The sequence below is a fragment of the Patella vulgata genome, chromosome 8 (assembly GCF_932274485.2).
Source record: "Patella vulgata chromosome 8, xgPatVulg1.2, whole genome shotgun sequence".
In the NCBI taxonomy this organism is placed as follows: Eukaryota; Metazoa; Mollusca; class Gastropoda; family Patellidae; genus Patella; species Patella vulgata.
In genome coordinates this window covers 18736775-18752531 of record NC_065886.2, presented here as the reverse complement: position 1 = coordinate 18752531, position 15757 = coordinate 18736775, and the positions used below count along the sequence as shown (strand labels likewise).

The window sequence follows — 15757 nt, the reverse complement described above, 5'->3', positions numbered from 1 at the left end:
GTTACTGTGTATATTCAACTGTAGATTTCAGATAATTAAGGGGTTTGATAAATGGTCGGTGGTATATATGCACCTAAATATAGATCTTACGGAATAAAATTTCGTGTTTTTGTTGATTATCACCATGATTAGTACTTATATTGGTTGCTTATTCAATCTTTGAGACACATATATCTTGTTTTGTAAGCCTATACACACAGAAGCCAATTAATTTATTCATTGGGGTGATAGGTCATCATGAATATTAATTCTTTTGATTATGATATCGGCGGGTCAAATTACATGGCCATTAAACTGATAATCGAATATTAATGTAAGACACATTTGAATTCATTTGGGATTTTTATTCCATACAACGTTGAGATGTATATATTTTGAATGCTAACAATAGCTATTCAGTTCAAGTGGCTAACTGGAAAGTCGTAGGACTAGATCTAATTCTGAAGGCCAACTCAAGATTTCGCCAAGGTCGATGAGCTGTAAATAAGGTTAGGACACGTGATTGTTGGCGAGATTGTAGGTTTGGTTTAAGAATTTGGACTAGAGATAGGGTTAGGGTTGGGATTAGCGCTAGCCCTATTTACATCTTGTGAAGTTGGCCTTATGAAATAGATCTAACTAAAGTTGTAGACTACCATGTTTAAACCCCACCCGCCTTTTTTGTAATGACGACGTTAAAACCATTTCGAGGGGTTGAATGGCCGAATGGTTAGTACGTGCGCGCTGTATCATAAGGTCTGTCATTGAGTCAACTGGCGTGGTTTCGTTTCCGCGGTTGTCCAACCTCGTGGGTTTTCTCTAGGTCCTCCGGTTTCCTCCCACTGCTAAAGACCCCTACACGCAAGCGAATTATTGAAATAAAATTGAACCATGTGTTAGTTCCGAAATGACCTAGTTTGTGTCGAGTGGACGTTAAACCCCATTTCCCTTTCTCTTTTAAACCATTTCGATTCTTACCCCCGAAGACAAATTAATTTAACCAATCCCTTGCCTCCGTTAAACTAGCTGTTGGTTTCAATATTGTTCACTAGGAGTTGACGAAGATAGCGGATCTATAATACCTGTTTTATTTCGCGAGATATTTATTGTCCTATTAAATTATTCAAATTTTGAAGTCAACAGTTATATAGATCTGATAATATGATAGGTGTATGATAGGTATGGGCAACGTAATCCTATCATAAGATTTGATGGGGTATATTAGTATAGATATAAAAGCTGTCATCTACACCTGTCAATCAATCAGTTCATATATAGACAGACATACAGTTCAGTCTACATATTACTATGATAAATTAAACATTCGGTTTTAAGATATATCTCATCAATCAGGTTTAAAACAGCACACGTCTTTCACTGACATTTATATTGATCTTACGTGTGCCCATCATCATAATTATATTGGGATAGGTTAAGGTCAATTTTTGAAACCAATCCATTAAAATATCTTTCGCGACATTTGCTGAATCAGATATATTTAGAAAGGATCACATGTAGGCGTACATGTATAATAAGAAATTAGGAGGTGCGTCGTAGGAACATTTAGCTTTGTATTGTTTCATAAGATATACGGATATGTTTAACAAATATTAACACGAAGACACGCCTTTTTTATTATTTTATGCTGAATATTGCATATCCGTCTGAAGAAACTGACCTATCAAAATTACGTAGGTTCATGCTTGCTCAGATAAAACAAATCGCAAGTTGTAGTAACCTTTGGTCGGGATGGTTTATTTAGAGTAATTGATTCCTGAATTAACATGACAATAAACAAGAAACCTAATACAACCTGCCTTCAACATGTTGTAAATTAAGGGAATGTTACTACAAGGTGCATACTGATAAAATTTGTGGTCTTTGTACAAAGATGTATATAAATACGTCGACGATGACCTTTATCAGTTAGGGTCAGGGTGCTTATTATTTGATATCTGATACTGTTAAATTGTCTCTATATCTCTATTTACCGTTGTCATGGAGCTTAGATTACCCCCAACCCCTCCCCTACGATTTTTAACACCCATCTATTTTGATTCATATATGGACCCGTAATTAGTCTTGTTAAGAACAATATTGACATCATACATGTATTTTCTTTGAAGACAGTACTCAGATCACCGTGTCTTATCGGTTAAGAAAATTGTCTGTACTAGTATATAAGACGTTGTTTTATGGTGAATTATGTAGATTTTAATACCTAAATGACTAATTAATACACATGATAGAAAGTTGGTTTGATAACAACGTGGTTTCAAAATCAGACCAAAAGAAACGAAGCATAATTGTAAGCTAGTTAGATTGCCACGTATATAAAACTATTTTAGACTTTTGAATAATAATGGAGAATGTATGTAACATACCCTCTATGACGTCATCTTCACTTGCGGTAATTATTCAGTCACCTGGCGACAGAGAGCCCAATCGTTCGCCAAGAAATATATACCATTAGGTTTATCTTATTTTATATTTAATTTTATTTTTATTTTATTTTTTTGCAGGTATTATTATGTTGATATCCTACGTAACGAATTCTACGCATGGCCAAAAACCTAAAGATACGATAGCTATTAAAGGTGTTGTTAGTAATCTCTTCCTGTGTATGGACAATAGAAGCCATATATATGCTAGTGTGAGTAATATTTATATATCTTTTATCCATGTTAAACAGATGGGGTGTAGAGGGCACCAGGACGGGAGGTGGGGGTGGAGGGTTCTCTTCTGAATCGCCCATTGCTATTTCAGAGTGTATACAGCTTTCGATACATCCGCAGAAAATGTCCGACACGAAACTGGCTCAAAATTTAGTCTATAGTATGCAATTACAGCTTATTCCCGAGCGGCGTTTCAGCTTGAGAGATCAGCGAATTCTAGTGGAAATTTTGCTCATTAATAAACAGTAATTGTATTCCATAGAAATGATGCCATTGAAACAATCCAGTTCTTGTATAATGACTACTGTAATTACCGCCCTATACTGCTACCGCACAGTGGTATACTGGTCATTTATATAACAGCATTGAGCCTTCCACTACTTCCAGAAGCAAATTATATGCCAGTATAAAGAATTACAAAAGATTATGTTTTATATCGTACATTTTAATTTAATCTGCAATTATTTAACCATTTGTATATCTTTTTATTTTACAGAGAAATGTTACGCCGGATTGTGCTTTTTCTGAAGGATTTAGGAATATCCACAACTATAATGTATATTATCATGCCAGTCATAAGGAAAAGCGTAAAAAATTCTATCTAGGCATAGAGCGAGATGGTCGAATGAAACCGGGACTATATGCTAGGAATTCTCAAGCCATGTCACAATTCTTGCCGGTACAAGTGCCGCCCCAATCAATGTATAGAGCTAAACAAGAAAGTGCGAGGTTGATTAGAACTGGAACTATTAAGTTAGTGGGGCGTAATACAAAGACTCCTGATCCAGCTAAAAAGAGAAAAAATGAGCGACGTCGTCGTCGGCGCCGCTGGTGTTCTAAATTGCAAAAGATTTATAAAAATCAAGAAAAATACCAAGGAAGGTGTAAGCGTTTCTGTGACTTATTAGACGAAATGATTAAAAACTACAGTAAACATAAAAAGCGTTGTGAACGTGCACGTAAGAGAAGGCGGAAACAATCAAATAAACGTCGCCATCGACACCGACATCGGGCGAAACGTCACGATCACTCGAAACGCGGGAGACGTAAAGAGGGTCGAAGACAGAGAACCAAACGCAAATTGCGCGAATATAGAGACAGAAATCAACAGACTGAAAAACGGTTATCTTTAGAACTTACAACAAAACCTCTCTTACAAACAGATAGATAAGATTGTATTTTGTTATTTGTGTGCGTGTGAATGAATGAGTGAAAACAGATTACAATGCAAAGTGCCGATTGTTGCTCTGTGTGTAGAAATGGGGGGGGGGGATGTGTATTTATAAAGAAGATAGAATATAGTTATTTATTTTTTGTGTCTCGGACAAAAACACTCAGTAAAACTACCGTGGTTGTGTATTTAAATTACCCCCACACATACAAACACTGTGATGGACTATACGTCAAAGTAATCAAAGTGGAATTCTGGGAGCAGAACTGAAATAGTAGTGTAGACATTTTTTATTGGACGATGATCTATTGAAATGAGCCAATCACAAACTATCACACATTTACTCCATGCCGTCCAGCAAACAATATGTCTGATCATTTTTTCACCATTTCTGTGAAATATTGTAATTTTAATGTCATATTATTCAAAATTGTTTCGTCATATTTTATTGGTGCATGTATGGACACATCATATCATTATATTTATTCTTTTAATATCATGTCATCCATTTTAAAATATGTCGGCTTCATTTTTCATTCTATATTTCCCCACAACTCATGTTTGAATTTCATCGCCACAATATACCTGTAATGTAGATGTTCTGTATTTAACAAAACGTAGGACCATGTTCTTAAAGTCATTAGTTTTTCTCTTTTTTTTCTTTATTTATATAGATGTAGTAAATTGTGTGGCTTAAATCCACTTTGTAGCAAAATAAAATCATGCCTTGAAATAAATGTTAGTCTATGTATTTTGAAGTAGACAGTGCTATATCTCTATAAAACTCTTGAAAAATTCTACTCAAAATCGTGCAATATTTTGACTTAGTTGGTATAGGACGTTGTTTAGATAAAGTGAACTCCCAGAGAAAATAATGGTTACTAATCCTTCGAATAGAAAGTGGTATCAAGTCTTCTAGATCACACTCACACAGAGAACTTTATTAGATTTTATTATACGCTTCATATTCAGTATTGAAAAGCATACTAAAATACATGTAGTCTATTCTTATTTATCAAATACAAAATATTAAAGATTTCAGACATTTCCTTAAGTTTCGATTGGTTAATCACCGTACTGATTGGCAAATAAAGTCATCTAGATTTCATATACGCAAACTTTCATCGCAAAAGTTTATACGCAATACATTTTTTCCCACACAGAAAATAAATTTTCGTGTAATGTTCTACACACTTATGCTAGGACATACTCGGTAGAAATATGGCAAAAATGTACTGTGCCTTAACCAATCGAAACTTGTGTTCCATTTGTTTGATACTCGGTTGGTGTTTTCGCCCAACTGACTGGCCCTTTGATAGAAAAGTGGAAATTGATTGCTCTTTATTTTAGCACCTTTATTAACCATAAATTTTCGAGTATTGTCTAGATTCTAGCCCGTCTTGGGCAAAATGTCTTTTTTAAATTGAAGAAATTGTAGATAAAGAAAAGCTCTCTATTTAGCCCTATTGTCTGTAGTAAGTCTATGTAATATAATAAACTTGTCACTAATCTCAGGGCTATTGCGTCTAACTAGTGTACATTTTGTAAAGACATTGTAAATTTTGTTGGATTATTTAAGATGAAGTAGTTATTAATAAACTGAACTACTTTTCAAATAAAAAATCAAAAGATGAAATCAAAATACTCAGATTATTTTTGACATATTGATATTAGAATGATATTAGTTAGGACAGAGTTGTGAATATTTAAATTAGCAAGGTCATTCTGTGATTGTACTTACGAAGAAGAGTTTTAAATATTTTCATCTGATGAAAAGTATATTTTTGTTCAGGCCTTTAACAGGGGTCGATCTCCAAGCCTTACTATTTCCTTGTAAAAAATAAACGTGATCATCATCATTATTAATTATTGTACCTTTATTGTATCATTATTAGCAAGACAAATAAGAACACAGGTGACCGATTAAAGCCGGTCGCACATTAGAAAATTGATTTAAAAGCTGATCATAATTGTTTAAGAATATTTCAAAAGTTATGTATAGATATTACTATGGTAGATAACAGCCGATATATTAATGTAATGACATTAGTTCTACAAATCCATATTCAGCAAATTTTTAAAATGAAAATCTGTTTGTAATATTCTTTTTCGGAAACGATTTCTAGTTTATATAGGCTTATGTGTACTGTATTTATATATCTGTTGTAATATATAATAATCCAAGCTTTTCATAAACACCAACCGACTATCATGGAATACTGCTGTCTATAATTTAATGTTTTCGAAATACAAAGATATTTTCTGAAAATTGTTTTGTTTTGTCAATTTTAGATGCGTTTCCCCTTTTTACCACATAGAATCCATAGTAGGCCCACACTGTATACGTATTATTCCTAAAGCATATTCAGTTCATTCCTTCAACTGTATATACAATAAATCTATTTTCTTTCTGTCTTATCGGAGATTTTGAGATGATATACAATTAAAATTATGTTATTTACCATGGTAATATCATACTTTGAAAAACAAGTAAGCATAAGAACAAAAACCCATCATAGTACAGTGGAAGGATTGGATAGAATCCATCAACGGCAAGTGAGGGCTAATAAATATGTAACTGTAATTGAATATCTGCTGAATATGCATACTCTTCATTGGACATCTGATGCCACTTCATTATTGATTGTCGTTATTTTGATAAATACTAACTTATGAATTCCACCTACTATTTACTCCATTTTGTCTTTCGTTTAATGGATTTTATGTTCCCTATATTATCCCCAGCATTTATTACGTACAGTATTTGGAATAGGTGATTGAAATACATGTAGATCTAAAGGAAACACGGGTCAGTATGCGATAACATGGGGAAGGTCATGGAACTTTGAACTGTATTAAGGGATTGGTTCCGGGATTTAAAATGGCTGTGCTTAACACATGTTCTCAGTTTACATCATTTGTTTTGTTTTACCGTTAAGTGCAATCCTTTCCCGTTGATACACGGAGGGAAACGTAATATGCGCACTTTCTCCACAGTGAAAAATAAATTAGTACAACAATCGCAAAACCCAAGCGACAAGATTTTATACAGAAAAACTTGTATTAGAAATGGCAGCCAAGACCAATTTACAATATTACCGCTGTAGTATATTTGTACCGTACGATAGTAGAACATGATTGTAGTTCGGCAGTTGGCCAAACCTCTAATTTACCAGACATTGTTTACTGAGAATCATCGGAAACATCTCCATTACATAAGGCCAATAAGACTTGCTTAAACATATGGAACTGGGCTTCAAAAGGTCCCAATAATAACTCGGCGTTTAGAATTGGCATAACAGTTTCAACTCTAATCCTCGTTTGTTCAACTACTACACACTTAAAGACAAAATACTGCTTCTTATACACACAAGAATTAAACAATTTTAAGAATAGATTTACATCAATAAAACGAAAACAGCACCTAAACCTTCGGTTACAAGCTAAAACTAACATCAGCAACACCGTGTAGATCCTTGCTTCTTAAGCACAAGGTTTTTTGAAGTTAACGCGACTTCTGAACGTTGATTGTCTTCTAGACTTCTTTGGTCTCTCTAGGTTTTTTTTAATCATTATACTGCGATCTGTAACAACAAAAAGTTCAGTGAGTATAAACTACTAAAAGACTAAATTACACCTTTTCTCGATGCATCTTTTAAATGGAGCTAAACATTACGATATCATCTGAAGAAACGGTGATATAAGCGATAATATTGCAACATTATCCCTATCGGATCTTTATAGTGCTACAAACTGTTTTTCAAAAAGGTCCATCTGTATTCTAAAAGCAAAAAAAAAGTGTTTACTACAAGATTCCATTGCTATTGGTGGATTCTTCGAGATGAAACAACAGATATGTGAAAGTATAAAAAGAGAAATGTACAATATGGAATTTTATGACAATAAACTCCTTTCTTTAACATCTTTCATAAAACATTTAATAATTTTTTTAGCTGTGTTATATGTGGTTGCACCCTCATTCGATATAATCAGGTGAGGAGAAAGAGTGGGAGGGGTTTGGATTAACGTCCACTCGACACACAATAGGTAATTTCGGCACTTAGGCTACATATGATTCAAATTTATTTTAATAATTCGCTTTAGGGGTCTTTAGAAGTGGGAGACAGCCGGAGGAAACAGAGAAAACCGACGAGGTTGGTCAGGCGACCCTACTCCTTGTCATGTGCATGCGTGGATTCGAAATGACAGACCTTATGATCTAAAGAGCACCCGTTCAACCATTGGTCTCCCAACCCCGAGACGCGGAGAAAGGAGCATAAACATAAAATGAAAATATAATTCTTATGGAAGGGTAAATGTAGAATATAATGCTTAGTACGAGACACAATAATCACAGATGATAGGAGATCGGCCCCAGACATGCATTAAAGGCGCAATAAGACAGTCTGCGATATCACCCTCGTTGGAAGCGGACGATACGCCCCATGTATATCTCAAAAGTCACAAATATATACTAATTTTTATTTAAAAACCGTTGTTCTAATCTAATTCAACAACCGAGCATAACAGAATTATTATTAATGTATGGCTGTAAACCCTTGATATAACCTATAAATTGTTATGTGGTGGCTGTAATAAGCTGTTCGTATTTATTAATGGTGCTTCTCAGATTATTATCGGAGAGGATTCAAAGACTGTAAAAATCGCGTCAATCTTTTCGTAAGATAATCTGTGTAATAAAAGACATGTATGTTTAATTCAATTCAGTTGTATTTAGTTCTTTATTTATCTTCGCTAAAACTAAGTCCTAGTAATTATACTCCACCTTTTTCACGATAAAGTATAGTTAGAACTATTTTGGATATAGGCTACTGGGATATCCCTTGTATATAGTTTACGAGGCGTAGACAAGCTTTTATTATAGGTATCTCTATCTTGTTAGGAAAAGAAATATTTTATTCTGAAAATTTTGACAGTTTCATATCTTATACGTCAGAAGCAGACTGTTAGACGTCAAAATCTATGATTAGGGACGATATTCGGGCTGACACATGATTATTTGTGAAGCCAAAGCAAAAATTAGGAAAGTATGCCTGGTTTCAGAAAGAGAGAGAGAAATGGGGTTTAACGCCCACTCTCGAAACAAACAAGGTCATTTCGGGACTAACATATTTTATTTTATTTCAATAATTCTCTTGCGCGTAGGGGTCTTTAGCAGCGGGAGAAAACCGGAGGACCCGGAAAAAACCCTCGAAGTTGGACAGGCGACCGTACTCCCTACAAGGGAATCGAAATCACGCCCGTTGTCTCAATGACAGACCTTATGATACAACGCGCACGCGCTAACCATTCGCCCCCCCCCCCCACACACACACACACCCTGGTTTCAGAAACTAAATAAATAAAATAAATTAAGCTACAATCGGCCACCTTTGTTTAATCCCCAATTAATTGATATGCAAGTTGTCATTAAAATCATTTTGGTCGTAAATTTATTCAAATCACCCATTTCTAACTTATGCTATGATCATTCAAAGTTTGCACTAGGGTATAAACATTGCGTACTGCCATATTTATATGTCTTAGACAAATAAAATAATAATATTTCTTCTTTCCTTTTTGTACATGCTCTACGTCATTCTAATGAGCTGTTATACGTTATATGCATATACGAAAAGGGATAAACGGACGGCAAGAAGCTATTGAATACAAAGTAAAAGTAAAACATCAACGATACTTTACTCACACGATGGATATGGAAGACCAAACAGATCTTTATTCAGTTTTCTTAATTCTTAGTCCTGAATTCATAGTCCTTAATTAAGGCTTAATTCTTATTTCTTCATTTGTTGTCGTATTTCGACATTTGTATACTAAAATTAACATTTGTCGCAAATTATTTGCCTCTTAAAATCAATATATGTTTTATAAATCAGACATTTGTCATACAAGGTTTGTAAATTGTATCTTTGTTTAATTTACATGTATCTTAATATAAAGATAAAATTTATTTTAGAAAATCAAAAAATTACATTTACATTTCATCAGAAATATATAACGGAAACCAAACCTCGAACAACAAATATCCAAATACCAATCTTGCAAAATCATTGTCCAAAAATATTTCTCCAAATTCATCTAATCTGAATATTTTGACTACAGAGGACGCTAGTGGCTGACTGTCAAATGCAGAAATTAACCTTGTATACAATAAGTCGGCTTACCAGACAAATACGGGGAATCAAGCCAGCATACAATAAGAAAAATTGCTGGATGACCGTAATTGTAGTGAAATCACGTGCGTGGATATGGCTAATCCGAGACTTCGATAAATGGAATAAATTGAAAGTAGTCTATTTTTAGTAATTAGGTTTTTATCTGATAGCCACATATTTCTTTGCTCAAACGAAAGAGGGTTTTATCTCTTCTAAATTATGTAATCATGAATGTGCCAGGAAATAATTAATATAGTCAAAGATCGACAGAAGAAAACTCTCCGGTGATGCATTTCATCCATCACTACTGGAAACTATTTTCTTTTTCCTTTTCAAAAATGTAAATTATATTCTGGCACATAAATTTTATCTTCATATTAAAATACAATTAAATTTAACTAAGATACAATAATTTACAAATCTGATATAATAAGTGTCTGATTTGTAAAACAAATATTGATTTTAAGATACGAATGTTAATTTTAGTATATATATGTCGAAATACGACAACAGATGAAGAAATGAGAATTAGGGACAATGAATTCTGAACTAAGAACACTAAATAAAGAGCTGTTTGGTCTTCCATAGATGGAAGGTCCAAGCATAAGTCACATAAATCTAGCAAATGATAATTAGAATATTCAGGATCCCGAAAGACAGCTGTTTTAATTCAGGTAGTAAATATTTAATCGTTTTTGACTGTAAATTTTCCACCTTATCTTTTTTAAGAAAATGGTTGGTATTATTTGATAAACAGGTCACAAATATATGTATTAAAAGCAAGAGTTCGGGTAAACGCGAAAAACTTGTGAGAGACGACTTGGCTTTTAGACGAAGCAGGTTTAAAACTACGGCCAAATGTTTTGCTACCAAACAGACAGAGACTGTTTAAACACAATAGTTGTGGGAAAGTTTGCACTTGGTTAAATTCAAAGAAACGACGAGCTCTCCGCTATCCTCATACAATCTTCGTTATATCGTCAACGCACGATAAATTTTGCGTTAAAGTAAACCTCAAATAGATTAAGGAGAGCGGAAAAAAGCGGAATGAATTGATGAATGTGGAAGCGTGGTGAAGGAACGCGCTGTTTTATTATTGAGCTAAATGCTTGTTGACATGCTCATGGTTTTTAGCATTGATTAGGCAGGTTTCGTTACATTTCGTGGAAATTTCTTCAAGCAAGTGAATAGCAACAAAACAAGAAACATTTTTCACACATTCTCACGACGTACCCCCAATAATGATCTCTGAATGTGTCTCTGATCATTTCAAACAGGCAGTGGGGACTGTTCTGATAATATATACGGAATGGAAGCGATCTATTTTTAATGTACCACTGCACTTTCTGTCAAAATGATTGGCTATTTTCGATTTCCTTCGACTTTGTGGGATCTTTCTGGCCCATTGACATTTTACGTCTACTTCAAGGTAACTGTAGATCAGTACCATTTTTACGTTTGGCCAATCGAACAGAATGCTAAAAAAAAGTTGAAGGGTTTTTTTTTACAATAGATTGTCCAGCACCGGCCTACTAATCACCGACAACAACCGTCAAAAACCCCAAAGTAGTGCAAAAAGAAACATATGTTACAGATAACAGATATGCATATTCTACACATCGTATCCAAAATTTAAATAATTTCATATAAAAAATTGACAAAATTATGGATAAGCGAAATTAACATAAAAAGTCAATATTTCAATTATCAATAATTTTGTAAATTTTTATGACATTATTCGATTTTAGATATGATATGTAAATAATAATTATGCTTAGCTTTTCTTTTCGGTCACTTTTTTGCAATACTTTGGTCGTTTTTAACAAAAGATACACTGTTATCGGTGCAAATTGGTGATTAGAAGTGGAAGCAGTCCGTGTTTACTAGCAGGATACCCGGATTCGCCCGGGCCCAAATTCTCACAGGTCCCAATTTCGCCGGGAGCCCAATTCGATGGTCTAAAACAATCACAGGGTCATGCTGGTTTATTTCATACCAATTTCGCCCGAGGCCCAAATTCGCCAGGGCCAAAGTTCGCCCCCTGGGGGGGGGGGGGCAAATTCGATGGCCTAAAAAATCCACGGATCATGCTGGTTAATTTGATACCAAGTACGTAGGGTGGAGCGGCGACGAAGTGTTATTGGCCCGGGGCCCAGACCCAACTCGCCAGGGGCCCACATTCGATGGACTAAAACATTCACGGGGTAATGCTGGTTAATTTGATACCACATTATGTGGGGGTGGATATACATACATACATACATACATACATCTTTGATTTTTTATATAGAAGATAGATAGATAAAGAACTTTATCGGTAAATCATCCTTTGCTATTATTATTTTAGGGATTATTCACAATCATTAAATAAGATATCAAAATTCCTGTGGCAAGAGTTTCCCGTTCTACCCAACACAAACAAAATGGTTAGTGCACGGTAATGTAGACATTATTATGTATTATAATAAAAAAAGGGAAATAAAAGATTAATGGGGGTTTCTCCTTTAGCAAGTAACTATCAAAAACAAATCTACTTTTTGCGACTGATGATATTTATGGAAGGAATGTGGCGCCAAGATGGTGTGAAATGAATGGGACAACTGAGAGATTTTAGCGGCTTATCCTATAAAAAGGACTTAACTTATCTGGTAAGATAGTTGAGTTGTAACCTTTATATCTTATATGATGATATATAGATGTCACTGACCAGTTGTAAAGTCTCGCCTCATAAGCCCTGTGATAATATTTTAAAGTAACGATCTGGGGTTTTATTCAAGCAATCTTAAACTAAAATAGGTTTAGAATGCTATCTTTTCATTGGCTAAATGATCAAATTTTTACTAGTTTTTAATTCTCGGTCAACGAAAATGCTTAATTCTTAAAATATTTTAGTATTCATGAATAAGGCCCCAGGTTAAGTCCTTTCAGGAAATTCGATATCTTATTTTTTCAATACTCCATTAATTCAACAAACTGTTAGTCGACGTTCCAGTAATCTCCCTCAAAGGTCGGGATATAGGTATGTTGATCTAATCGGCAGGTTGCTGGATAGTTTGAACGAAGGGCCATTAGTTTAAAAGTTCTCACCAATATCTCCGCGAGCATATGCAAAATACAAGTATAAATCAGTGCCTATAAAAATCTTAATTAACATTCGACGAGAGATTCATAGCTTAGGCATCAGTTAGCGAAAATAACGTTTGCATATTTTTTGTCTTTTTCTAAGAAACAGCCGTTTGGTATTCCAGGACGCTGTTTAAGCGTTTTGTTCCTGCAAATTTAAGATGTGTTAAGGTTATGTCAGATTTCAGGAGAACTGGATAAATCTTTAGTGATTATCATTAAATAATAGACATCCGTGTTCAGTCTGGATTAAGGAATACTCAAATCACGGTCGTTAAAGGCTTGACGAATTTGTTCGTTTGTTGAAGCAACGAGCACATCTAGACCATTAGCGATGCTGTCGAATCACGGCAATGTGTATGCAGGCAACGGTTCAATTTGCCACCGCTGATCTTGTGACAATGAGTCAATGATTGTTTGATGTTTGGGAACTCGTCGCCGGCGACAAAAGTCGATATCCATTACCGTGTCAGTGAAGTTCACACGGGCTTACGAAAATGACTGGTTTGCGCCTGCAGGCTTTACAGATGCGTACCTACAAATTCTGAACTAAGTATATACATATTCATGCTGAAATATTTGTCCATCAGATAGGCACATGTACATATTTTCTAGATAGATTTCATTAAATTATTCAAATTTGGGTAATAGTTTAAAACCAGTTTCTCAAAGAAATTGTTTTAAAAATTTCAAAATAAATATTGGAAAGATTATATATATGGATGTTGATCTGGCCATTATTTGAGATAAGTTTAACAGAAAACGATTTATTATCCTTCTCTGACAAGGAAGGCATTCGTGTCTCGACATGTTCTCGTGTCACACTGCGCGAGCCTCAAACACCCCAAACTATTTTTGATTACCATCTCAACAAAAGAAAGAATAAGGGTCGCTCTGGATACATTTTCGTCAAGTTCCCTTGAAAAGTACTGATGCTTTCAAATAATAAATGGTGACCATTCAGATATAAATAGACCCCATGTAACCCTGTGTTTATTTTGGGGTTTCACGCTGAAGAGATAACTGATATAAAACGGAACGAAGCGATTTGTCGTTCTCGACTTTTGATAGACCAAGAGGCTTGGCCACGTGCTCACAAAAGTGCGACAATAAAGAGATGGACGTTGTGCGCGTGTCACTCCCCCATATTGAGCGATATATGTTTTACTTTGATATCTTGCATACCTTCCCACATATTTAGCCTACTAGAAGAAAGAGAATAGCCCAGACCAGATCCGTGGTATTTTTCTTTATAAGTATAAGAGCTTATTACCTACATAAGGCTGAATCTCAATAAAGAAATATTGAAACGCCGATGTCTTTGTATTTATATTGTAACCCCATATTCAAGAGGATTTGGACAGACGGCTTGTCTTCGATGATAAAAGAACCCGTACTGAATGAACCATGTCTGTAAACCACGTAGTCTGGAAATAGCGACACGGCCTGGGGCATTGCAAGGGGTCGATGCCCATCTCTCCTCATCTCACCTTAACTCACCTATGGTTACGCGAGCTCGTTAACGAAATAGGTGTTCATAAGGGCGAAACATGATTCGTTAAATATTGAAAGTGAATTATTTCCCTATCCGCCGACAGCAAAAGATTATCACTATGTGAATATAAGTGCTTAAGGTAGACTTTATGCATTCATATATATTCGTATGGTTAAGTCAAGGGTGACCACACACCGCCAGGTGAAAATAGCTAATATATATATGATAAGTATTGCTCACAATAAAACAATATTATATCAGATATGTTCCGCATTTTGAAAAAGAAAACACAAATTCCATTTCCCACAATGTACGTCGGCAAATCTAAAGAATAATGCAAGTTATATTTGGTTAGTGAGACAATATTCAATTGTTGTAAAAGAGTATCTTATGAATCTCCTGCTATTTTAGAAGTTTCTTAAAGTGACACACTGTTCTTTCATTTTAAGCATTCTGAGTAAAAGTAATAAATATAAAATTACAAGTGTCTACCTAATTTATCTAACATACTGTACATCAGAAATAATGTTCGAGTTTTGGGAATTGCATTAAACCCCCCCCCCCCCAAAAAAAACCCAACCTTACAGGGGGGTTTAACGTCCACTCGACACAAACTAGGTTATTTCGAGATTAAAATATGGTTCAATTTCATTTCAAAAATTCGCTTGCGCGCGTAGGGGTCTTTAGATGTGGGAGGGTACCGGAGAGGACCCTGAAAAACCCCACGAGGTTGGACTCTACTCTACTCTACTCCTTGTCATGTACAAGCGGGGAATTGAAACCACACCCCTTAACTCAATGACAGACCTTATGATATAACGCGCACGCGTTAAACTATTCGGCCAACCAATCCCCGCATCTTTATCAGATGATGATAATGTATAATTTATTAAATCATCATGCGAGATAAAAGGCAATTAAAAACTACGTGTCACCAAATTATTATATTTTCTTTATGCTTTAATTTAATAATTATGACGAAACTTAAAATAGATTCTTTAATTATCAGAATTGTTGGAATTCAATTATTTGCTAAAAAATAGATATAAATCTGCATGTATTTATAATTAGATGAAGGGAGTATGCAAAACGTTTCGAATTTTTGGCATTGTTTCTTGAAGAATTTTAATTTTATTCT

At 34.7% G+C, this 15757-nt stretch overlaps 1 protein-coding gene across 4 annotated transcripts in view; it reads left to right on the top strand.

Moving 5' to 3' along the window:
• The window catches only part of LOC126831183 (fibroblast growth factor 3), a 49188-nt gene extending 43028 nt beyond the window's left edge, over positions 1 to 6160 (top strand). For all 4 annotated transcript variants that reach the window (XM_050561905.2, XM_050561907.2, XM_050561909.2 and 1 more), the window contains 2 exons: positions 2502 to 2632; positions 3151 to 6160. In XM_050561905.2, the coding sequence (XP_050417862.1) occupies positions 2502 to 2632; positions 3151 to 3825 (806 nt within the window). In that variant the 3' untranslated portion in view covers positions 3826 to 6160. The remainder of the gene's footprint in view (positions 1 to 2501; positions 2633 to 3150) is intronic.
• The last annotated feature ends 9597 nt before the right edge of the window (positions 6161 to 15757 follow it).